The sequence below is a fragment of the Dasypus novemcinctus genome, chromosome 16 (genome assembly GCF_030445035.2).
Source record: "Dasypus novemcinctus isolate mDasNov1 chromosome 16, mDasNov1.1.hap2, whole genome shotgun sequence".
In the NCBI taxonomy this organism is placed as follows: domain Eukaryota; kingdom Metazoa; phylum Chordata; class Mammalia; order Cingulata; family Dasypodidae; genus Dasypus; species Dasypus novemcinctus.
In genome coordinates, this window is record NC_080688.1 from 7,035,880 (window position 1) to 7,062,551 (window position 26,672).

The window sequence follows — 26,672 nt, forward strand, 5'->3', positions numbered from 1 at the left end:
AATAGTAGTATTGGTAGTGAATATTAGCAGAAGAACCATGTGAGGTCTAGGAGAATGGCTTTAGAACTCATGTAAGCTGTGTATAGTTATAACTGTAAAAATGTGGAGGAGTACCTGTACTGTGATATTAAACTGAATATGGGGAGGAATATACTATGAATTAAAAGGTCAGTGTGGTTAGGAGAGAGGGAAAAAGAAAAGATAGGATAATAATATAAACTGTGAATAAATGATAGAAAACAGATTAGAGGTATTAGAGATAAAAAGTCAGGAATATTGGGGGCTAAACAGAGAGAGGTGGAATGTAAGAGAAACAGTAAATGATAGAGGAGTGAATGATGTAAAAGAAAGGGGATAGCATTGGTAGTCAAAATCAATACACACAAAAATGAGAAAATTGGGGATGAGGAAATACAGCAAATAAGAAATGTTGCCTGCAGCACTAATATAAAAAAAGGAAAAAGAAAAAAATTGGAAAAAGAAAGAGAGAAGGACACAAAAAAGCAGAGCAAGGAAATAAGAATGGAGAAAAAAAAATACAGGTGGTGAGGGGGATAAAGAGGAAGATAAAACAAGAAAATAAACCAACAAAAAAGACCAGACAAGGCCCCAGGCAAAGAATCTTCTTTGCAATTAAATTAATGCTTAGGAGTCTGACCTTCCCCCTTTCTCCCTTCCTCCCTTCCCTCTCCCCAAGGCAGCAGGAAGGCTGCATGAGGGCTCCTGTAGGAAATTCAACTGGGCCCCTGGTGAACCAACTCACCTGTGAAAATAATGACTCTTAATGTCTTGAGAGAGCACCCACCCTTTGCTAGTAACCCTAAATATGCTATTGGAAGCCTGTAAAGCACTTCCTACTGTTCCTCTCCCTTTGGGGACCCCTTGTAAGGGGTCTAGTTAATTTTCTGTTTCCCCGTTCTCCCAGACCAATTTTCCTATCCCAGGGCATTTAGGTAAATTGGGGCTTTCTCACCAGATTCACCTCTTCTCTTTTCCTAGGCTCTTCCCAAGTCAGCTGATATGCTCCTCCAAACTCAATAAAAGGGAGAGACCAGAAAATTGAACCTGCATTCCTTGGTCTCTCTGCACCTCCCACCTAAACTCTCCCGCTCCTGGAGTTAGTCCGTGACCAGAGTGGTAGGGCAATGCTGGGTTCAGGAAACAGAGACCCAGGAGAATGTGGACTCGGTGTATGTAAGTCTGTGTAATGTGGGCCATGGTGTTTCAGGTGACACAGGTTTGGGGTTCATGCATTTGGGGAACATGAGGCTTAGAAACTCTGCCCTACGACTGGCAGTTCTCAGTGAACACTGCAGTTCTTAGTCCTAGGGGGAGAGGATTTACTTTCCCACAGCTTCTGAGTTTAGTGTTAGAAACCCACAGTTCTACCTTGAGCAAACACAAATTCTACTGCAGTCTCACCAGATCAATGTCCAGACACCTCCTGCCCTGCAGGCTCCCAAAATAGCCTGCTCTGGTAGGACTCCACCACAACAGCTTGTATTTTGTAAGAGAGATGACAATGGTGTACTTACTCAGATGCCATCTTACCCCTTGAGCTAGTACCCAAATTTTGATAATCTATGAAACTGTGGTGGATTTGATAGGTAACAGAACCTGTTGACAATCAGTGTTAGCATTTTCATAAGCCAATTGCATAACCAATGTATAAGGAGCTTGAATATTGTCTATTTGCCTATCAATGGCCTCTTTAAGTTGATCTGTGAAATCCATATAAGGTTCATGGGCACCCTGTCTAATGGAGGCATTTCTGAGGGAATTTACCTTCTGGTACAGCTTTCCATGCTTTTTGAGCAATTTCAGAACAAGGAATAAACAACTTCTGATTTGCTTGAGCCTGAGCCTGAGGAGTATTAAATTAGCCTATACCAGAGAGGGCTTCAAGAATACCAGGAATTTTGTGATAAAGTTTATGAACATGCTGCTGTTCCACTCATTCTTGATATTCAGTTAGCCAAATGCTGTATTGAGCCAGCACTGTGAGAGTGCAGACTAACATTTTGCAATATACTGGTATCATAACAAGAGTATTTGCCAAGGCTACAAGGAGTCCCTCTGTATAAGGGGAGTGTATTCTACTGTCTTTCATACTCCTTTTTAATTCTTTAAAAACATTATAAGGAAGGGGCTCATGAACAGGTTGTTGTTGAGGATGTAATACCACTGGATACAAACTGACTGATAAATCTCCCCTCTTTTAAGGCTTCTTCTAAAAATGTTTGCATTTGGGAAACAAAATTATGCTCACATTCAGAGATATCTCTCTTAAATACATAGGCTTTTAAAAAATAGAAATTATTTTCACACATTTTTGAAGCAGTATAAAGTCAAAGTATCAGAATGGTAATTTTTTCTGAAGGTTCTAAGAAAGAATCAATTCCAGGCCTCTGTCCAACTTCTGGTGTTTGCCAGAAATCCTTGTGTTTCTTTGCTTTTGCCTGCCTTCAAATGTCTGTTTCTTGCCAGATATGGTATTTTCCTCTCTATTTCTCTGTGTCTTCTCCATTTTAGTCTCTTATAAGGACTTTCCCACTGGATTTATAGTCCATTCTAATCCGGTATGATTTTATCTAGTCCTTAATTTGCATTCACATAGAAACTATTTGCAAATATGGTAACATTCATGGGTACAGGATGTTAGGAATTGGAAAAAAAAATCATTTTTGAGAACACATTCAACCCTATAATAACTTATTCATGAACAACAATTTTGGCACATGCTCAAGGTCCAGTTTATCAAAGGAATGTGGATATACAAACAAAATTTGAAAGAGATCAGCTCTTGTGAAATCATGAGGACACCACAAATCTCAGTTTCAGGAAACACTTGCTCTTCAGTGTATTAAATGTTAAAAATTTTTGAAAATATAATTGAAAATATTAATAGGAATTGAAAAATTAACCCATTCACAGTGGGGTTAAGCAAATCCTATTCTTTATGATTATAAAAGAGCTTTCAGATAGGTTATGGTAGAATCTAGGGTCCTGGTTTCTGGTTTCACTCTAAATTCTTGAGTTTGTATCCTCTTCTTCAAATTAGAACAAGTTGAGATGAAATATAAGTCAGTTGTAATATTTTTTACAAAAGTGTAGCATGATGAGGATTTTATTCCCTAAAAAATTTCTCTTGGTTTTGCATTTCAGTAATTGATAGGATGACCACACAAACAGAGACACATTAACATTTTTATATGCCAGTATTTTTCTCTTTGTTTCAAGTGGCATTTCATGGAATTCAATTGTGTTTTATCAAGTTATTCCATTGCCTTAGATTAGAATCATCTGAGGGACAGGACAAGAGGATGATGGTTCTGCAACAGCATTTGGGAAACTGTGAACTATAGACCTGACATCAGGAATATTAGGATCAACAAATATAAGTAATGTTTGTAAAGTAATCCAGAAACTGCCTCCTTCAGGTCAAGTCAAGCACAAATCCCATGAAAATATTCTAGGGGCTGGTTATTTCCATTATGCACAACAAATTAGTATGTTCTTACATTTTTATGTAATTAACTTAATATCAAGAAATATTAGCCAACACACATGTGCCAACTTGAATGGGCAGGGAATAATGTATAGCAACTCTATTATCAAACAATATTAATGCAAGCACAGCTCAATCACTTGATATTATTTCAGGAATCACAGATTACCCATTTCATTATAATTGTCACTGTAAATGAAATTTAAATGTAACATTCTAATTCAAATTATCGTACCCTCCTTTTACCTCCTACAATACAGAAAACAGAAAGTTTATAAACTAGTATCTATCTGCCTTATGAAAAATTTGTGTTTCAATAGGAAGAGAAATGACAGTATATTATAGCAACATTTAAGAAGCAAGCAGTGTATAAAATATTGGAAACTCAAAATGCTATATAAATCCTGGCTACAAACAAGACTTCTTCTCAATGCTCATTTTAGGGACAATATTGCAAGGTTTACAGCCTCAGATTTTGGTAAATTTTATAAAACACTTCTCAACTAACTGAAATCCTTCATTTCACATATATTAAAATTTACAACGTAATAGAATAGCCAAATCCAGGTAAAGTCATTTTCCTCAATTTGATGAGTGAAAAATATTATTTAGTTATTTCGTAAGATGAAGTAACAACTATAATATTTTCCAGTATATGGATTTACTGAACATGTCTTATTCTTTATAAAGGAGATAATCATGCCATATATTTAAGAAGCAAATACTATAAACCCTAAGAATATTTAGAAAATTATAGATAATAATATTTCATTTTTTTCTTAATTGCATAAGGATGAGTGTTTTTAATATTTTATTTTGAAGTAATATCAAGCTTGCATGGAAATAATTTTTGAATGATTTAAAAATAGTACAAACAATTCCAATATACCCCATCATAGCCATATTTACTGATATTTAGCATTTTAACATATTTCTTATTTCATTCTCTCTCTTTCTCAATCTATTTATCCATCTATCTATCTGCTTATCTATCTAGTGAATCTCCTAAACATTGGGGAATAGGTTGCATATATACTGCACATTTACCAGTTAATAATTCCATGTATATATCCTACTAAAAAGGATATTTAATTTGATGAATTAAGTACAATTATCAAGTTTCAGAGACTTAAAATTAATATAAATAATACTGTTTGCATTTCATATATTTGATATCCTTTTTGACATTTCCATTATTACATCCAATCCAGTAACACATGTTGCATTTAAATGTGTCACAATGATGAAAGAAGTTGTTGATGTGGAAGGAGTGGGGTTTGGGATGTGGGGTATATGGGAACCTCTTATATTTTTTAATGTAACATTTTTTTGGGATCTATGTATCTTCAAAAAAACAATAAAAATTAGAAATAATAAATGTCATTGTCATTCTAGTGCCTCTCACTTTTTGTTTAACTGTGGTAAATATACAAAATCTAACATTCCCCATGTCAACAAATCTCAAGCATACAATTGAGTGCCATTAAACCCATTTGCAATGCTGTCCTACCACCTACACCATCCATGACTACAATTTTCTATCATCTAAATGGAAACCCTGCATTCATTATGCACAAAAGCCCCATATCCTTTTCCCTCACTTCTGTTAAATTGCCCCTTACTTCTTGTCTCTATGAATTTGTGTATTCTAGTTATTTCATATAAATAGTGAAACGTGGTATCATAAAAAGTGTATCTTTTGTGTCAGGTTTATTGGTGTTTGGTATTTATATCTCACACATCAACACACATGCACATATATTTAAAGAAAATCACAGCACTTGTCATACTGCATGCTTTAAAACTATATACTTTCACTATAAATAACTTTCCATTATCACATATTAAATGATGATCTGATTTATTACCACTTTTAATTATTAATTTAACAAGCTGGCTAACTTATCCCACAGAGGCTACCAGACACAAACTGTTGATCCAAAAGGATTATTTATTTAACTCCCTAAATCAAGGGAGAACAACATTTTAAAAGGGATTCTGAAGAAAAAGTTAGGAAGGATATTAATAAAGTTTTGGTGTCTGAGATCAATTTAAGGTGGGGTTTCAACATATGAAGTAATTTGGATTTTGGAAAACTGTACAATTAATAAATGGTGATTGAGGAACAGAATGAAACAAAGATCTTGAGATTTGGAGAAATTCTTCATGATCTTTCTCTTTTCTTATAAGCAGTCTGTTTTCCTTAGCAAAAACAATACTTTCCAAGAAACATGAGCATTTTAATTTCTTGGGAAAAAAGTTTTAAAAACTTAAGATCCTGTGCAGAAATTTACTGCAAAACACAATTATATTGATGCAGGTACTCTCAGTTTTAATTTCTACCTTGAATTTATCCACCTGCTTGATCTGAAATGTAGATCATCCCTGCCCATAGATAAGATCAATTCAGATTGAACTACTGTTTGATATAACATCATTGCCTATGAAGATTCCTGCATTGGTCACTTAATCTTCTGTAAATTTCAGGTTTTCCTTTATTTATGTTGGATGATTATTTGAATTAGACATTAACTATGACATAGCATTTAATAAGCTGTAGATCACACCTTGGAGCACTATAACAGAGATACAGTAAGAGAAGAATTAAGATCTAAGTTTGAATGTGTATCATTTTTGTCTACACCAGGAGAGCCAAGCATATTCAAATTAGAGCAAGGAAAGAGATCTCATTTCCAGTTGAAAAATCAATAGAACAAATATTGCATAATTTAAAATATTACCTACTTTTTATTTATTTTATCAGTATTATTTCCTAGGTCATTTATTCATATTAAAGAACATGGAATGTTCTGCAGAGATTAAAGAGAAAGTTTTCCTTAATATTGCACATATTCTACCATACAAAGCCAACGTTTTATCTGAAACTTTGCTGTTTCAAGATTGATTCTGTCTAATCTCATGTATTAATTGGGGGAAAGGGTTTTTTTTCCTTATGGGGATAAGGGGTTGTTACTTGCCTCATCTAACATTAGTGAAACTCTAAATTTTAGCATGTAGAATTTTTGCCGCTTATGCTTTGTGAAAAGTCTCAAGCAAAGAGGATTCAGGGTAGAAAAAAGTTATCTGGATTTCCTTTTTAGTGGTGTAGTAGATTGATTTATATCCCCAAGAAGGATCTGTTAAATTCCTAACTCACAGCTTATATTTAACATTTTACAAATGTAAATTAGGTGTTTGAAGATACTATTAAAATTAAGCCACACTGTAAAAAGGTGGACATTAATCTCCTGTGACTGGAATCCTTAAAATTAAGGCAATTTGAACATGGAAACAGAAACCTTAGGGTACATCAGAAAGAAAGATAGAGGCAGAGACTGAACCACCTTCAGGACTTCACTAAAATGATTGCCTGTAAATGTCTTGCTTTTTACTCCAAAATTATGCCTCCAAAATTATGAGAGAATAAATACCTGTTAAGCCAAACATTTATGTGGTTGTTTAATATAACTGCCCTGGAAAATAAAACAAGTAGCTAAATTATTGATTCTTAAAACGTATTCTGTGTTTCTCTCTCCTGAATCAAAATATCTAAAGATCTTTTAAGATTAGAGGCAAACTGATGGGTCAGAATGAGATTTCAGTGATATCAGGGACTATCCGGAAAAACATTAAATATCCAGATGTTCGGTATAGATCAAAACTTACTTTTTTATTACAAATTTAATACTAGTTATTGGTCGGAAGCAAATGATTTGTTTTTAGCGAATATATCCTTTGTGTATTGCCTAATAATATAATTACATGACTTTCCAGAGTTTCTCTTAATAGGTGAAAAGATTAACAATGGAAAGATCAGCAAGCTGGCCTAAAGCAAAAATGAAATCTTTGCCTTAATTAGTAAGACTTCCTTGTAATATTTGTCAAAGTGAGGGTGATTCAAGTCTACCTTAATTTGCATACTAATTTTCTAAAATTTTTATTTTTATAAATTTGGATTAAATGGCTACTTCTTACAAATTGCCCATAGATGATTTTTTAGTGAAAATAGGAAAACTGTTCCTGGGTGACATAATAGGCATTATTATGTGTCTACATACTCCAAGCAGGAGAATTACATCCATCACCCATGTGGGATCTAAGCACTTTCTTGATATAGAAGTGGAATGGACATCACCAACCCAGGGTTCACAGGCTGGAGAAATAAAATATGGATTAGAGTGGACTTAGTGATATTCTACTATACAACTGTTGTGACTAGTAAGGGAAGAAACTGTAGAATCAATCTGAAGAAAGTGGCCACAGTAGTTGCTGAGGGCAGGGAAAAGGAAGAAGAAATGAGATACAGGGGCATTTTGGGGACTTGGAGTTGTCCTAAATGATGTTGCAAGGACATATGATGGATATTATATATCCTGCTATAACCCACTGAATGGACTGGGAGAGAGCGTAAACTACAATGTAAACTATAATCCATGTGGTGTAACAGTGCTCCAAAATGTATTCATCAAATAGAAAGAATATGCCACAATGATGAAAGATATTGCTGATGTGGGAGGAGTGTGTGTGGGGGGGCGGGTTGGGGCATTTGGGAACCTCATATTTTTTGTGATATCTATGTACCTTAAAAAAAAGACAATTTAATAAAAAAATAAAAATAAAATAAAATAAAATTAAAAATTAAGAAAATAGACTAAAAAAAGAAGATATAATACTTAGACCCCTCACTGGATATAATTAAGATCACCATTTGTAGTTCATTAAGTGTCATAGCTGAACATAAACGTAAGACTTCCAAAAAGCATCCTGATGGTAAATAGGAAAAAGGAAAAAAAAAGATATCTGATGACCAAGACAAAGCATTATTTTGATTGTGGGGCTTAAAGATTTATGTAGGTAAATGCATTGTGTTAAATCAAATTAAATTATAATTTGAGAAAATAATGAGAAAAAGTTTGTGAAAATAGAGCAAGAGTTTAGTCAGAATCAAAATGGCATGTGGAAAAAGTTGCCTTAGAATGCACTGTGGCACTCACCCTAGAAATAATGTGTACAGGAATGATTAACAAACATGCATTTAAATTATGTTTAGGAATATTAAAATTTCAAATGTAAATATTTTAAATATATGAGTTTTTCAAGAACATTTCAAAGGGAATATATTCTGTATTTGTGATATTTAGATATTTAAGAGAAAATTAAAAGGAAAACCAATGTGTGAGAAATTCTATTGCTTATTGTCCATGGACCAAATGAAAGGAATTCAAATGAATGAGAACTCAGCCAAGAATGGGAAAAATCTAAAATAAAATGTATACATAAATGATGTTTTAAGTTTCTTAGAGTAAGCTGCTACAACAGAAAAACATATTAAGTGTAGATTGTTTAGGGTAATGAATGACATTTTAGAAACCATGAAATATCATAATTATGATCAAGTATAGTTGAACCAAAGAGGGCAGATAAGGAATTGCAAAAACAATTTTGGTGCTTTTAATAAGTCATTCTCAGGTTGAGACAATCATGCAAAATTTTGAATTGTAAAAGTTTATTTAATATTTTAGAAACTTATTTTAATTTTCTTGGATGCTCAATACAGATACCATGAAATGGTATGACTTAAGCTTGGGAGTTTATTCCCTCAAGGTTTTGAGGCTGGGAAAATGTAAAAATTGAGGTATTATCAACACTATTCTTCCTTCCCAGAGAATGGCACACTGGGGTTGGCTGCCTGTGACTGTGGTTCTTCTGTCACATGGCAAAACACATGGCAGCGTCTGCTGGCCTCTCCTTTATCTTCCAGATTTCACTGATTTCAGTTTCTTTCTTCCATGGCTTTCTCTGCCTCTCTGAATTTCTTTTGCTTATGAACTACTTGAGGAGTAGGATTAATAACCATATGGTGGATGTGGGGCACACCTTAACTGAATTAACTTTATATAAAGGAAATATTTACAATGAGTTTATGATGAAAGGAATGAATTAGATTTAACGTGTTTTTCTGGGCTACATATAGTTTCAGACTACCACACTCCACACTCCAGACCTCAAAAAGAAAAGTTTTTTCCATATCCAAAATATATTCACTCCATTACAATATCCCAAATAACATTAAGTCATTTCAGTAAAATGCTTAGTCAAAATCTAATCAAAATTGGCTATGAATTTGATCAGCCATGGAGCATAATTTCTTCTGCTTGTGGACCTGTGAAAACTAGAAAACATATTATCTGCTTCCAATACACAAAGAAGGCACTGGCAAAATATAAACATTTCCATTTCCATAGGGAGAAATTGAAAAGACAATTGAGGGCACAGTTCCCAAACGATTCTGAAACCATGTAGAGCATACTCCATTAGATTTCAATGTCTGAAGGACATTTATGAAACAATGTTTTTTCCTCTGAGCCTGATGAAGAGACAGCCCCAAACCTTCCAAATACTTGAGCAGCAGTAATTGATATGTAATTATTTCATCACTCAAATCCAAGTTTCCATCCAACATCTGAAGTCAATTTTTATTTCATACATGTCATATATTATATTTTTGGATGTCCTTTTTAAATCACCAAATATATAAATTGCTTAAATTCAGTACCATAATATTTATATGCTTATTTCATATTTCAGGGTATAAATTGCAAAATGGAATTTAATATTTAAATTGTTAAGTTTTTTTCTGTGAAATTATAGGTATTGCAAAAGATATGATGACACATAAGCATACCTATTTTCACAATTATCAACAAACATGTTTGAGTTTATCAACTCATTATATCTGTGATTATTTAAAATCCTTACTTTACAGAGGATAAATAGAAAAGGTAATGCAAAATAATTACTGTATTCTCATTTTGGTTGGTTAGCTATTGCTACAAGGCTAAGATTAGCTTGTAAGAGCCTAATAGAGGAAGACAGAAGTTGAGTGGCATTAGTTCTTACAAGTGGTCCTGATAACACAACCATGTACCTTCTTTGTGACAGAGGAGCCAAGGATCACTGGCAGCTGGTCTTTGGGAAGAAAGCATAGGTTTTAAGGTACCTTGATATGGACATTTTCCTTGTTTCAAAACCATGATCAAATAGCACTCATTGTTTAACCCAACCCATTTCATGTTATATGCTTTGAGCAGCCAGAGAAACTCAAGCACTGTTTCAACAATCCTTGCCCAAAGGGCCTCCTTGGAAATCTGGACAAAATCCAAGCTTTCTAACTTTCCCTCCTTCCAAGACCAAACATCAGTTAAAATGTTTTAACATTGCAGGGTATGGTATAAATTTTATTCCTAATTTTTCTTTGAAAATCCAACCTTTATATGCCATGTGTAAAGCTGAAAAATAGAACCTCTTATTTGGAATAAACCTAACCAAATTTCCTTCAAGAAAATAAAGCTTGTTTGATCTGTACTTTGTCTCTGGACATCCTAATCACAGATTATTTTTTTTCCCTCCTTGTCCATGAATGAGAAGGGAACATCTTAGGTTTCCTTGCAAAAAAGCATATAAACCAACATAAACCTCTAGGTTGTTTTAACATGCATTTGGATACCATAGCCAAGGGAGTTCCCCAGCACATGTTCCATTACTGCAATGACAAAAATTTTAGAATCAATTGAAGAATTAACTATGGGAAATCCCTTAACTATTTATGTCCCTCATTTTATTGAAACCCTCTTTACCAAAATAATTCTTTCTTATGGAATTCTATTACATTCCTTCTTCGTGTTTCTTTTGTTCAGTCACCACTTTACTTCCTAGCATTTCTGATGATAGTTTAGAGAATTCCCTTGGAACTTCACAGTGACTGAGAAATTCCCTTTGTAGGACAACTTATAAAAACAAAGTGCAAAATATAATCTATTTTGTAAAATTTTCATTGGAACTATTATCCCTCATTCTCAGACTTAACATAAAGAACAAACGGCATATTTAAAATCTCAATTTGCTAAATTCATGGAATTTAAATCTAAGATCCATTCATTTTGGAAATCATGCTATCCCATTCAAAATTATTGTAGGGAAAGCTATTAAATTAAACACTGAAATATATTGCCATGCCTCATAAAAGGAAATTTACTAACTTATTATTAGGAACTAATCAAAACCTTAAACAAAAATGAAGACTTGGGGAGTAGATGTAGCTCAAGTGGTTGAGAATCTGCTTCAATGCATTCCTAGAAGATATTAAAAACCACAATCTTCAGGCTGGTGGCTATAAGTATTAGAAAAGACACCTACCTAAAGATGCACTCTAATGTTTCTAGTAAATCTATCCTGTTGGATTTGCCATTACCTCTAACAATAAAACAATACACAGCTAAATTAAAGAGTGTAGGTTGTGGGATCCATATTTCTCTTTTAAAGAAAAATCCTAGTGTTGCTTGAAAATCCATTCCTACTGGGAACCTAAGTTCAAAATTACCTAGAATAAGAGAAGATGGCATCTAACACAGAAAGCTATCATAACACCTAGTCCCAGACTATATTAGTTCTTATTATTGATTTTAAGCTTAACTAATCCAGAAGTAAATAGCATCTGATGTGAATGGCTAACCCAAGAACCAGTAGCAGACCTGATATTCATCAAATTGAATGAGCTCAATAATGTCTCTTATAGGGAAACGGACTTTGGCCCAGTGGTTAGGGCGTCCGTCTACCACATGGGAGGTCCGTGGTTCAAACCCCGGGCATCCTTGACCCGTGTGGAGCTGGCCATGCGCAGTGCTGATGCGCGCAAGGAGTGCCGTGCCACGCAAGGGTGTCCGCCGCGTGGGGGAGCCCCACGCGCAAGGAGTGCGCCCGTGAGGAAAGCCGCCCAGCGTGAAAAGAAAGTGCAGCCTGCCCAGAAATGGCGCCACCCACACTTCCCGTGCCACTGACGACAACAGAAGCGGACAAAAGAAACAAGACACAGCAAAAAGACACCAAGAACAGACAACCAGAGGAGGGGGGGAAATTAAATAAATAAATAAATCTTTAAAAAAATAATAATAATGTCTCTTATAAACTTCATTATTACCTTATTAACACTCTGATTCACATTTTTAAATTCCTTTTCTTGCCTTTTTTAAAATATTCCAGTCATCTCTGTCCCTCCCATAATAAATTCTATCTTTTTTAAAAACTCATCATTCTTATCCTTGCCATCTCTTCTTGGTACCTTACCATTTGTCATCTTTTTATCTCAGTCACACATACAACGGCAAACAGAGGAATTGCATCTATCATCTGTGTGGAATCTAAGCCCCCTCTTGATCTAGAGGTGGAGAGGAGAGGGCATCACCACCCCAGGGTCCACAGAATGAAGGAATAAAATATGGACTAGAGTGGACTTACTGGTATTCTTTTATAAAACTATTGTGACCAGTAATAGAAGAAATTTTAGCATTGAGGTGGAGAAATTGGCCACAGCATTTGCTGAGGGCAGGGAGAAGGAACTAGAGAGGTGATGTGGGGGCATTTTTGGGATTTTGAGTTGTTCTAAATGATATTTCAGGGTCAGATGCTGGACTTTACATCCTGTCATAACCCACTGAATGTACTGGGAGAGAGTACAGTGTAAACTATTATCTATGTAGTGCAGCAATGCCCCCAAATGTGTTCGCCGAATGTGATGAGTGTGCCACAATGATGGGGGAGGTTGTTGGTGTGGGAGGAGTGAGGGGGACATTTTTTGCAGCATTTTTTGTGATGTATATACCTTAAAAAAATAGAATCTACAAAAATGAGTTGGGGGGTGGGGAGTGGGTTATATGGGAAACTCATGTTTTTTGTTTTTTCTTATGTTTTTTAATGTTACATTCCTTGTGATCTATTAACTTTAATTTTAAAAAAACATAGAAAAAATAAAAGAACTCAAGGAAGGAAAAAAAAGACCTTAAAATAGTCATTCTATAAAATGTCAAGGTCTGTACTAATTTAGACTCCACAGAAGGGCTACAATTTTTGGTCAAACACATAAACGCTTATCTAGTTGACTAAATCTTAAATCTTTCAAGTTCTGGATTCATAATATATTTTAAAACTTGATAAACTTTTTTTTTTCTTTTATAGACACTATGATATTTCTTATTTGTTGCCTCATCTTCAGAATAACAGCCACATTTACCTTCCAAATGATGCTTAGGCACCAGGACCTAATTTGTGAAACTTGCACTTAGGAAATGTATTTCCATAATGATGCAAGTAAGCTTAATTATAATGAATGAGTTAGCCCTTGAAAACTTCCTTCTTACTCAAATATTATATCTATCCAAGCCAACTTCTACAAATAAACTCACTACCTTCCCCTCTACGTGGGACATGACTCTCGGGAATGAGCATCCCTCACCCTGAAGCATTAATACCAAGTGTTGATTGTGAATGCTGTCAGAAAAAGATCCTAAAAAGCAAAGAATAAATGTTTAAATAAAGTAAAATAGAATTAAGTGGGTGCAACCAGATACCAAAAATTCCCAAAGTATGCAAAGGCTTAAGTAAAAAAGTTCCTTAAAACCCTAAGGGACTCTTGAAACCATAACAAACTCCATGATATAGACAACTCAATAATCTATTAAACTGTAGGACATTTGGTGAAATTCAAATATCCACCACCAACAAAAAAATTATTAATATGTAATTTTCTTATTTTTCCTTTAAAACCTTTATGTGGAAATGCAAAGACAGGACATGATTTGGGTTGCTATCTGAATCTGTGCCTCATGAATTGCAATTCTACAATCCCAAATCGATGTCATTGTTGCCTTGCATCTTAGTTTGTTATTTCTCAGTTGCCAGTTTCAATATATTGCTGTCGGCCATATCATTTCACATATATTACAGTTTAAATCAACCCTCCCCTTATTTCAACTTAGAAATTTTAAATATTTTCTACACTCTTTCTTTAAAAATAACAACTAATTTCCTGTGTACCAGGTATATTATGCAATATTTACTTTTCAATTTCATTAATCATATAGGATAATGATTATTAAGAATAACAAAATTAATTGACCTATTTCCAATATTTATATTTGACCTTAAAATAATAATTCCCATTATCTGATATTTGCTTTTTTTTTTTAAGATTTTTTTTCCTCCTCTTTCCCCCCACTCCAGTTGTCTGCTCTCTGTGTCCATTCGCTGTGTGTTCTTCTGTGACCGCTTCTATCCTTATCAGTGGCACCGGGAATCTGTGTTTCTTTTGTTGCATCATCTTGTTGCATCAGCTCTCTGTGTGTGCAGTGCCATTCCTGGGCAGGTTGCACTTTCTTTCATGCTGGGCGGCTCCCCTTACCGGGCGCACTCCTTGAGCATGGGGGGCTCCCTTACACGGGGGACACCCCTGCGTGGCACGGCACTCCTTGCCCGCATCAGCACTGCACATGGGCCAGCTCCACATAGATCAAGGAGGCCTGGGGTTTGAACCGGGGACCTCCCATGTGGTAGGCAGACGGCCTAACCACTGGGCCAAGTCTGCCTCCGCATTATCTGATATTTGATTTCCCTCTGTCCCAACCATATCATATGTACTGAAATCATAAAAATTATATTTGTGACACTGCCAGTTTTATTCAAATTGCCATTTCACTACAAGTAACATTGCATTATTAAATGTTAAATGATGACATATAACATGCTCATGTATTATTTTATTTCACATTAAGCCAATATGTTAAATTAAACAGCAGAGACTTCCTTATTATCACTGATGAATAATCCAAAATATTTTTTAACTCAATCAGGGAAAATATTATCTTCAAAGAACTCAAAAGGAAAAAGATAAGAAGAATATGGTCCTGAGGATGAGTTCCAACAATTTAAGAAGGATTTGCATGCAAGAAATGGTTTTCGGATTAGTAAATATTTATATCATGATAGTTTAAGATTGAATTTAAGATTAGTAAAAATATTGAAATAAGATTTTTAGTATCATGGGCTAAGTCTTGAGTAGCCAACCTAAATCTTTATAAACAGACTATTAGCTCATATGAACAAAATATTCATCAATATAGATTGGGGTGATATGAATTCCTTGAAGAAAACAGTGAAATTATTTACTGTCTCAATAAGTTAGTAGTAATTTCCTGGGCAAATATTTACTAGAACACACAGTTAGGATAATCTTAGCATTCTCAATTCTTGAGTCACCATGTGCTTATTCTCCAGCTTGATGTAAAAGATCAATTATTTTTGGCTAATAGAAGTGATCAATTCAGATCTGCACCATTGCGTGCTATGTTATCCTTGCTCATCAATTCTCTCATCCAGGTCTATTTAATATCTTTAAGGGGGAAGGTTTCTTTTTGTTGTTGCTGTTGGTTGCTTAGATGTGACTGAGCAATGCAACAATATTTAAGTAATTGTAGATCATGCACTGGAACACTGACAAATAATTAGATGTGTGGTGGTTTGAAGGTGTATGTATTCCAGAAAAAAAAAAAATCTTAAATTTACTTCATTCCTGGGTTGTGAACCCATTGTAATTAGGATCTTTGATGAGACTCCTTCATTTTAGCTGTGACCTACCTCAATCAGGATATCTTAATACTATTATAGGAGTCCTTTATATGTGGAATGTGTTCAGACAGAGGGAGACAAAGCCACAAAATGCAAGAAGTTGAAACAGGACCCAGAGAGATGGAAGTGATCAGGAGATTATGTAATGTGCCTTGCCATGTGACAGAAGCATCAAGGAGAGTCAGCTGCCAATCCCAGAATGACATAGGCTTAGGGAACATAATATTTTCTTAATGATGCTTTGAATTGGACTAATCCATAAATTAATAAATCCACATTGTTTAAACCAATCCATTTCCTAGTATTTCTTGAGTAGCCTAGCAACCTAAAACAATATGAATTAAGAGCAGTTTTAGCTCCATTTGTATATAAACCAGGAGCTAAGCATGCCACAATCAAACCAGAAGTACAGATCCTGGGGAGCTTTGTAGCTCAAGTGTTTGTGTGCCTGCTTCCCACAGGAGAGGTCCAGGGTTCAGTTCTGAGTGCATCCTAATAAGAAATAAGGGAAACGGACTTGGCCCAGTGGTTGGGGCATCCGTCTACCACATGGGAGGCCCATGGTTCAAACCCTGGGCCTCCTTGACCCATGTGGAGCTGGCCCATGGGCAGTGCTGATGCTGGCAAGGAGTGCCCTGCCACGCAGGGGTGTCACCTGCTGTAGGGGAGCCCCACGCGCAAGGAGTGTGCCCTGTAAGAAGAGCGCCCAGCACGAAAGAAAGTGCAGCCTGCCCGGAAATGGCACCGCCCACACTTCCCGTGCTGCTGACAACAGAAGCGGACAAAGAAACAAACAGGCCACAGAGAACAGACAACCGGGGAAGGGGGGTTAAATAAATAAATACATCTTTAAAAAAAAGAAAAAGAAAAGAAATAAAAATAAAAAAACCAACAAAGACAAACAACAGGCAAAGCAAGTGAAAAAGCTAAATTAGGGGATCCAATATGGCTCAGTGGTTGAGCTTGATGAGGTCCTGGGATCAATTGCTGGCCCTGGTACCTCAAAAAAAAATGGAAAATAAAAAGTGTAGATCCCATCTCCAATCCAAAGAACTACCAAAATTATGTATGAATTTATTATCAAAATTCCTTAATTTCATGATTTTGAAAATTTGTAATCTAAATCAATTAGTGATGTTAAATACTCAGAAATTGTTGGGATTTAATTACATTTATTTCATAATATAAATATAAAATCTATTCAACTACCTCATGCAAACTAGACAGGATAATGTGTTTCCAAATAGAGATATATTCACATGTTTCACCTTAAGAGACAAATATTATATGCAGAGATTTGCTGTTTCAGACTATTATCTGTCCAATTTTGTGCACTTATTGTGGGATTCATTTTATATTGGCTAGCATAATTATAGTTCACCCGTCCAGTTCTAAACCATAGAATAATTGATTTTCCCAATTGTCACAGGTTTGAAATGTGTGGATTGAAGAAGATTAAGGAGAGAAAATAGTGATCTATAATTCTCTTTCAGTAGCTAATTTTTGTTTCTTATAATAAGGTCCAGTTTTTCTTCTTGAATTAAATTATCTAAAGATCTCTTTTTCAAGAGGGTAAAAAAATGGTCTAAAATAGACGCTAGGTGTTCTCAGGGATTATATTAAATACAGTCCTCAATTTAGTGAAACATAATAATTTCCTGTCTAATTTGCACAAGGAAATTGAAAAGGTTTGTTTAGAAAATCCAGTGTAGTCCTTGGGTTTTCTCAGAACCACCACAAAAGTTAAAGTCCTCAAACTAGCATTAAATTATTTGACACTCATTCTCTTTGGAAAGACCTTACTAAGACATTGATGCAGAAAAGCTATTAAGCTTCTAATTAAGCATCTTTGGTCCAATTAAAAATAAAATCCACCTCACAATAATGTTCTTCTCTAAGAGTGACAAGTCTCTGCTCCAATCACCAAAACGTATACAATGTCCTTTTTTCTGGTTATAAAAATGCCCACAAATCCCTGCCTTCACAGCTCCTTTTGCATTCGCAGGTGAATGTTTCCTTGCTGCTTGAGAAAACTTGGTAACTTAAATACTAATTTGTAAACTGTAGTTTATCTGTGATTGCTATATGTAAAAGTATATAAGATAAATAAATTGAAAAAGCAAAAAAAAAGTACAATTTGATGTAAGTAGTTCTTCTTTCATCAATGGTCTTATAAAGTGAGAATACAAATCTTTACACTACTTTATGCTCTCACTATCTAATCTCTATTTGTTTAAGATTATCTGGAAAAATAAGCTAGTTCCTACAAAAAACCCACAGATCATATCTTACTGCAGACAAGAGTCTCCGTACTTATGTGTCATGTAACATGGTTTTTGAATTCTGACAATTCTTGCCTTTATGATTTTTTCCATCTTAACTTCACTTAGTGATGGAATTAAATTACTCAGACAGATGATTCATTTATTTAAACTCCTGAAATTAAAGTGAGCTTGGTGGCCCTGAAAGGAAAATAATTATGAATATGACATTTGGTATGATTGGTTTATTAAATTATTGTATGGGTTTAGGCAGACATTGGAACTATAGTAAGAAGAAAATAATATTAGAAAACCTAAGATGATGTAGCATTTCCTTATGGGTTGAAAGTGGAAGGGTTAAAAGTGCCTATAAGTGATTAAATATACACCACAATGATGAAAGAGGTTGTTGATGTGGGAGGAGTGAGGGGATAGGGGATGGGGTATACAGGAACCTCTTATGTTTTTTTATGTAACATTTTTTTGTGATCTATGTATCTTCAAAAAAAGGACAATTAAAAATAAATTTTAAAAATACACACAAAAAATAAAGGTAATGAAAAACAGGGAGAAAAAAAAAGAAAATCATCAAAGAGGACAGAAAATACCTAGGGAAATACAGAGCAAGCACATTCAGCTTGAAGTGTAATTAGCTGTTTTCAGTCACCTGAATTTAGTCCTGTTTTCTGGGTAGAATTCTTCAACTTTACAACATGATTACCTGGCTTGGAAATTTTGTATGGAACCTAACTTACAGAATATCTTAAAGAATACTTACTTCTGCCACATATCATAATGCTAAAATCCTAGAATAAAATGTTCAGAATGGTCTCCTCTCAGTCAAAGTTAATAAATAGGCCTAGAATAAATACTACTAGGGTCCCACACACATTTTTAAAGGAATATTTAATAAGATTAAATTATTTCCAATTATCTTACCTGTGAGTCTGAGTTAAGATAAAGAATAAAAAATTCTGACAATTAGAATTGATAGACAAGTCAATTAAAAGAGTTATTGTTATTATAACTGTTTTTCATGTGCTCAAAAATTTAAATAGAGGCGTGGAGAAAATAAAAAGACCCTGGAGGAACTTCTAGATTTTAACAAAATATAGTACTTGAGATAAACACAAAGTATTGCGTAATTGATAGATTAGACATTGTGAAAGGAAAAATAATGAATTTGAAGATATAGCAATTGACTACCCAAAAATATTATCAATAAATTAAGTATTTATTTTAAGGAATCATCAAATTTGGATTATCTTTAAATAGCTATTAATCAATATAATTGATAAAACTGAAAGAAAAAGGTGATTAGTCAGAAAAATTATTTTAATATTTATTGACTTAAAGTTTTCCAAGTTTGATAAAAATATATAAATAGTCATATACAAAAGCTCAATGAATACCAAACACAAGAAACATGCAGAGTACCGCCCAGAGTAAATCAATGACAAAGGTTCAAATATTGAGAAAAAGAAATCATAGATGCAAACAGAAGCTTGAAAAAAATATATACAGAAGAACAAAGATAGAAATGATATATTTCTCACCATAAGCAAAGAATGTGATAATAGAGTGGAAAACTATTTTTAAATTCCTGAAGGAAAAAAAAAAGGTGACTTTAATTTTTTTCAATAGAAATAACTTTCAAAAATGAAGATGAATTAAAAATACATGAAGATATGCAATAGCTGAAAGAATCTACCAATAGTACTCTCACAGTTCAACAAACGTGAAAGAATATTCTTTAGAGAGAAAAGAAATGTGTGGGAGTGCAAACCAACGTTACTAAGCCAGCCCGGCAGCAGGCGTGTGCACAGCCTAAAGCCGCAGTTCAGGGTGGCTGGAATGGGTGACCACGCCCTCAGCCTGGTACAGGTGAAGCGCCCTCAGCCTACCCGGGCAAGATATATCAATAACGGGCGCCTCCCGCTATCTCCTGCCTAGCCTAACATTTGGTCGGCTCTCACTTCCCCTTTCCCCTCCCCTATTCCAAACCTCTCAGCCAGCCCTCTGCCTAGCAACCGCTTACAATCACCTATCAGAAAGCAGTACCCGCCCGCACCTATCAAATCTCTCCACGCAGTCCCTAACCCTATAAAACCGTATCCCCTTCCGCAATAAACCAGACTTGTGCCACCAGCCTGTCTCTGCGATTTCTTCCTGAATCTTGCACGCCCTCCATACCTCAGAGCCACCGAGAGAAGTCGCAGAGGCCTCCAGCAGCTCCTCTCCACCCGCCGGCAAAATGAAAATATAGATCTATCCAAAGAATGAAGAGCACCAGAAATGGGAAATGTATCATTTAAGATTGATATTTTTCTTATTATGAAAAGCTCTTTTGAAGATAATGGACTGTTTACACAGAAATAGTCATAATAATGTATTTGGTGGTTTGTAACTGTTATAAGCAAAATATATAACAAAATTACCCAGAGTGTAGAGAAATGGAAGCATGCTCTTGTATAATATTGCATGATATCTATCTTTCATAAGAAGTAGTATAATATCAAATGAATGTATACTGACATTGAGCATGTATACTAAAAACCCAAAACAATAACCAGTATTAGAAAATAAAGAATTATAACTGACAATCCAGCAGAGAAGGTTAAATCTTGTTTATAAATCCAAATAACTAAAATCATGGAAACAAGAAAAAGTGAACCAATGATACAAGGAGAAAGTGTATAGCAACATGACAATTAGCCCCCAACATTAAAAAAAAAACATATTATTAAAATTAAAATGTTGACATTATCAGAAAGGATTAAAAAGCAAGATGCAACTCTATGCTCCGTTTAAGAATTGCACTTGAAATGGAAAGGTACAAATTGATTAAAAGTAATAGATAAATTTAGACATGCTAAAATGAATAAAAGCAAAACTAGAGTGGATAAATTAATAGCAGGGAGAGTAGATTTCTGAGCAAAAACTATTAATAAGAAAGTTAGTTAGTCATTTCACAGTGATAAAGGAGTCTATTGCTCAGGAAGACATATGAATCCTAAACATTTATGAATCAAGTAACAGAGCTTAAAAACACACAAAGCAAATTAATAGAACTATAATGTGAAAAGTCAGCAATTACAAAAACCTCCCATTCTTTATTAATTCGTGATGTAAAAGACCATGTGATGTGTGGTCACACACTCTTTTTTCCTTTTCAGAATCTTTTATCATGGCACAGATATGTTCTACTTTTAAAAATATTCAGTGTCTATGTGATGTATGTTATTAACTACAGTTATGTTGTAGGTGTACTATGTAATGTCAATTAGGACAAGTTGATAAATAGCCTAGTTCAAATTTATCTACCAGATTTTTCATATGTTTGCTCTATCAATTGCTATAAGCCATATCTTAAATTGTTTAAAGATATTTGTATTTTTCATTTTAGTTTTATAACTTTTGCTTCCATTAGGGTGATGCTATATTATTTTGCATGCACAATTGCTGTGATGTTATTTGAATGGATATTTCAAAGCATTTTATACATTTTAAAGGAAAAGGTAGCCATTTGTATTAGGGTTTTGCTGTCAAACTGTATTGTACATTACTGCAAAAAATGTTAATGAGGATAAAATATAACTACGTCTATTAAATTTATTTTCCTGTCATTATTTTAAGCTATATTGTAGTTTACAAATTACAAAATGCATTTATAAAATTACATATATATAATGTATAAATGCAAAATCATATATGAATATACTCAGGATAATTTTGTTGCAAATGCTATGTAGTATAAATATTTGCAGAGAGGATAACAACTTGTAAATTATTAAAATATATCACTTAACTACCATATTGCCACCCTAGGAAATCTTAGAAATAACAAAATTAACCCTAACATCAGATCAAGGTACATTTAATGACAATATCTTCCCCAATTACTGAACCAGAGTTGAAAATTAATAATTTTGTTAACACTTCTCAAAATAGCATATATCATAGAAATTCTTTATCCAATATATCAGAATTTTTAATCATCCACTGGAGAGTACTGTATCTAAATTAAGTATTACTTTATGGTTTATATGTTATCATATCAGAGAAAACAATCTGTATCTCTACTAAATATAGATTTTCATCATTTTACATTCTTAATACATTGCAGTGATGAATCAGAAACATATATGAAATAAGAAAAAAATTGCCTTTATTTTTGTCTTCTAGTATTGGAGAAATCAATACTTACCACCAGATTGTCTTAATTCCAAGTAGTTTCAACATACATCAATTTATATTTTGTAAATAGCATTTGTTTATTTTGAGTAAAAGTATTACTTATATAATATTTATACTTCCTCCTTATGGCAAGCAGGATAAGTTTTAATTAATCTGAATTACTTAGCAAAACTTCCTAAGATTTTTTTTTAATTTAGAAAGAATATATTTATGTTCTGTTATGATCAAGTTACAGATGTTTTAATTTACATTTTTAGAGATATTTATATATATGACTGAATGAATGATTTTCTGTCTTATAATTGCACAGATAGGTCAGAGACATAATATATGGTTTTATCAATTTTAGGTGTCTCCAGACTCAGAGGAGAATAATTGGAAAGGGGAGTATTTTGCAAGAGATACGAGTCTTTAGCAATGTTTCTACAATCAGAAACTATGCCTTTTTCAAAGGAAGTCTCCAAAAGAAAATTTGTGTTCTTTCTATACTGACACATAATATAACGATGGTCCCTAGACATGTCTTCAGCTCCCACAATGCTGAAAATAGGCCAGAAAATTTATTTTGAAGCATTTTCCTCTCACCTCATCAAGGGGAAAATGTTTTCAGTCCTATTATTTTCCTTTAAACATTTTTCTTCTCAAAAGTCTCTTTACAGCCTCTTTTATCTGTGTGTTTCATAGACTATAAATCACAGGATTCAAGAATGGAGGGACCATAGAATAGAAAACAGAAATAATCATGTCCTGAATTGTGGGAGAGTTGGAGATTGGCTTCATATACACAGCAGCAGCTGAGCAGACAAAGACAGTCACCATGAGGATGTGAGGGATACAGGTGGAAAAGGCCTTTCCTTGCTCTGCTCTGGTTGGAAACCTAAGCACAGTAGAAAATATGTGAATATAAGAAATGGTGATGCATGCAAAGCAGACACCAGAAATCACCCCTGCAGAGACAAAAATTACAATTTGATTGATGAAGGTATCAAAGCAGGAGAGCCACAGCAGAGAAGGGATGTAACAGAAGAACTGATGGACCACATTGGACTGGCAGAAGGACAATTGGAAAGTGTTACTAGTGTTCACACTTGCATAGATAAAACCAATAAATATAGAAGCCAATGTCATCTGAGTACAGATCAATGGGTTCATGATCACAGCATAATGGAGGGGCTGGCAGATGGCCACATAGCGGTCCCCAGCCATGATGGTGAGAAACAACATCTCATTAAAAGCAAACAGAAGCACAAGAAATATTTGAGCTGCACATCCAGCCATGGAGATCACCCGGTTGTCAAGCAGAAAGATAATACATGCCTTGGGTACAGTGACAGAAATGTAGCACATGTCCACAACAAATAGATTCCGAAGGAAGAAGTACATGGGCATATGAAGACTATGGTCAAAGGTGGTTACTATGACTATGAGAAGGTTTCCCATGAGGGTTGCCAAGTACATCAGTAGGAATAGTAAGGCATGAATGACTCTGAGCTCCCACAAATCAGAAAATCTGGTAAGCAAGAATTCAGTCACTGTAGTGTAGTTTGACATCTTTGCATAATTTTCTTTGGACGTAGAGCGATGAAGGCAAATGATACCTATGCAACTGGGAGAAACAACACAAGGAATGGCATAAGCATAAAACCTTTACCAACTCTCACTTATTCATGTTATTATCTTTATTGGTAATGACTAGTTCAAATAATTCTCCTTTAGTCTCTCTGATGGCTTAACTTATTTTCTTGAATCGATAGCAGTAAAATAAAAACTTTTAGAGCTTTTTCCAATGGTTGGATAATATTCTATCATTTACTAGTCATAAAATGAGTACATTGGATGTCATAGCTTTGTCTGGAATGTTGACTGAGTAAATATGCACAAATTGTATACATTCTGACTCATTAGAAATATTCTTTAAATGAAGCTACTATTTTTATGGGACCCACACAAACTATACATTCATTTTATAACAAATCAATTTTATGGATAAAAATTAATAAAGAATAAATCCTTCCAAAGTATATACAAAAAATTGAACTCAGTATAACACATGGTTGTGCATCCATCACTTCAATCATTTAGAGCATTTCTGTTATTTCAGTAATAATAACAATAAACAAAAAACAAAAACTCATCATCTCTCAATCTCTCTTTACTTCCACTGCTGTCTATAGCTGCTATTCTGTTTCTTTCTCTCCAGCTTATTTGTAATTATATTTTGTAAATACTTCCTTATATATGCAACATTACCCATCTCATTTTACATGATATTTCACTATGATATACAGTCCCGTGCTGCATATATTTTGTTTTCATTCTAGTAATACGATCTTAGAATTACCCTTTCACCCACTGTCATACCCATACAGTAGTTCTGCTAGTTACAAACATGATTTCTATTCATTTTCAAAGATTTTAAAACAACTGGTTTACCAATTCTGTACAGATTAACCCTCAGTTTTCAATTTTCTACTCTCATTCAATTTTTTAGTGGTCTATATTCTAATTATTAGTTTCATGAGTTTACACAATACATTTATTTAATAATAGTGCAAACAAAGAGTATTTTTCCTTTTGTTTCTGATTTGCTTTACTCAAATCCTGGTTCCTGGTTCATCCATGTTGTCATATGTTTCTTACCCCTGAATAATATTCCATTGTGTGTGTACACCACCATGTCTTTATCCATCTTCAGAAGATGAACACCTGTGTTGATTCCAAATTTGGGCAATTATACATTCACTTTTAATCCATTTTCTGACAGTTTATTTTTAGCTCAAATTTCCATGTAGCATTTTTTTGGTAGAGTTGAAATTGCATGACCTTCAGAGGACAATGTGTTTTCATTCTAAATCACCTTTTACTTGCTTTGAAACTATGTGAGCCATTCAAATATCTTTGAACTTCAAATTCTATATCACTAAAATTTGTAATTCTACCTAAATCATGAATTGAACATTTTGAAAAATTTAAAAAGGGGAGGTTCACAAATTTTTAGCTATATTGAGAAAAAGTAAATAAACAATATTGAAAAATCACTGATAAAATTTTAAGGCATTTTAATTTCTTCCACTTTAAATACAAAGTACTATTGTTGCTAAGAAGCAAACAGAAAATAAAATGAAAACACAGCATTGTGCTTTTGCTAATGGCATTTTTGTTCAAAATAATATAATATAAAATGTTCTGCTTAGATAGGAATAGAAACTGCAACTCTGAGGCCAGTTAGTTGCCTGCAGGCTGAAAGGTTTCATGGAGATAACCCACATGGAAAGTTTGCTTTAGGTGACTAGAATAATGTATGGGTACTATGGTCTCTCAAATTTTAAAACAAATGTTTCATTTCTGTTTCTGCAAAGACTTTAAGGCTGAATTATTTCAAGTAGAAGAATTGAAATTCATATTTGCATAGTTCACCTATAACCTTATGTTATCTTTAATTTAATTATAATTAACTCCATATTTTAAAATGCTTTGAAATGAATTATGTTTAGGTATACATCTGAAAGACAAAGATCAATCATATGCAAATGTTTACATTCTCTTTCATGATATGTTATGAGAAAACCCTAGAATTGCACATGAAGTATAAGCAATTGTGTGTGCATTCAATTTTTGACATGTATTTACTTATTCATCTTTGTACAACTTCTTCATATCAGTTGTAATCCAAGAGCAGATAATAGGAAAGATATTGATGAAATTATTTATTTTGTTATAATAACATACAGAATTATTTCCTCTCCTTTAGGAAAATATAAACCACAAAATTAAATTTGTTCAAGTATAGACTTAAATTAATATTCTGTGCACTGTGAGGTGACAGTGCAGAGAGGTTACTGCCTCTTTCATTGGCATTGTTCCATTATGCCGTGTAATCAGCTCACTCTAGCTTCCACAGACAGTTATAAAACCTGACTGTTTCATTATTTTATTACTATCATAAGAGAACCTGTAGTTTTTCAGAAAAAGTATGCATTGATTACAGAATCCCTGTATACAACCTTATTGTTGATATATTGCACTCATGTAGTTCATTTGTTAGAGCTCATGAAAGAACATTTTTATAATTTTTTTATTAACTGTAGTCCTCAGTCTGAGTTTTTAAGGATTTAAAGGCAATTAATTTAAAAAGGAGTTTGATATCATTCTGTGAGTTTCTTATCCAATTTTTCTAGTAAAATATCATTTATAGTATGTCACAAAAAAGTGGTCAATATAGGAGAGAGGTGAGGGTAATTTATGTCATG

The 26,672-nt window shown here is 33.9% G+C and overlaps 1 protein-coding gene across 1 annotated transcript; it reads right to left on the reverse strand.

The window, feature by feature from the left end:
- Positions 1 to 23,100: 23,100 nt before the first annotated feature.
- Positions 23,101 to 23,973, reverse strand: LOC139436617 (olfactory receptor 14C36-like). The gene has a single exon (XM_071208379.1). It carries the CDS (start codon positions 23,971 to 23,973, stop codon positions 23,101 to 23,103), a length of 873 nt encoding a protein of 290 aa, XP_071064480.1.
- Positions 23,974 to 26,672: the final 2,699 nt, after the last annotated feature.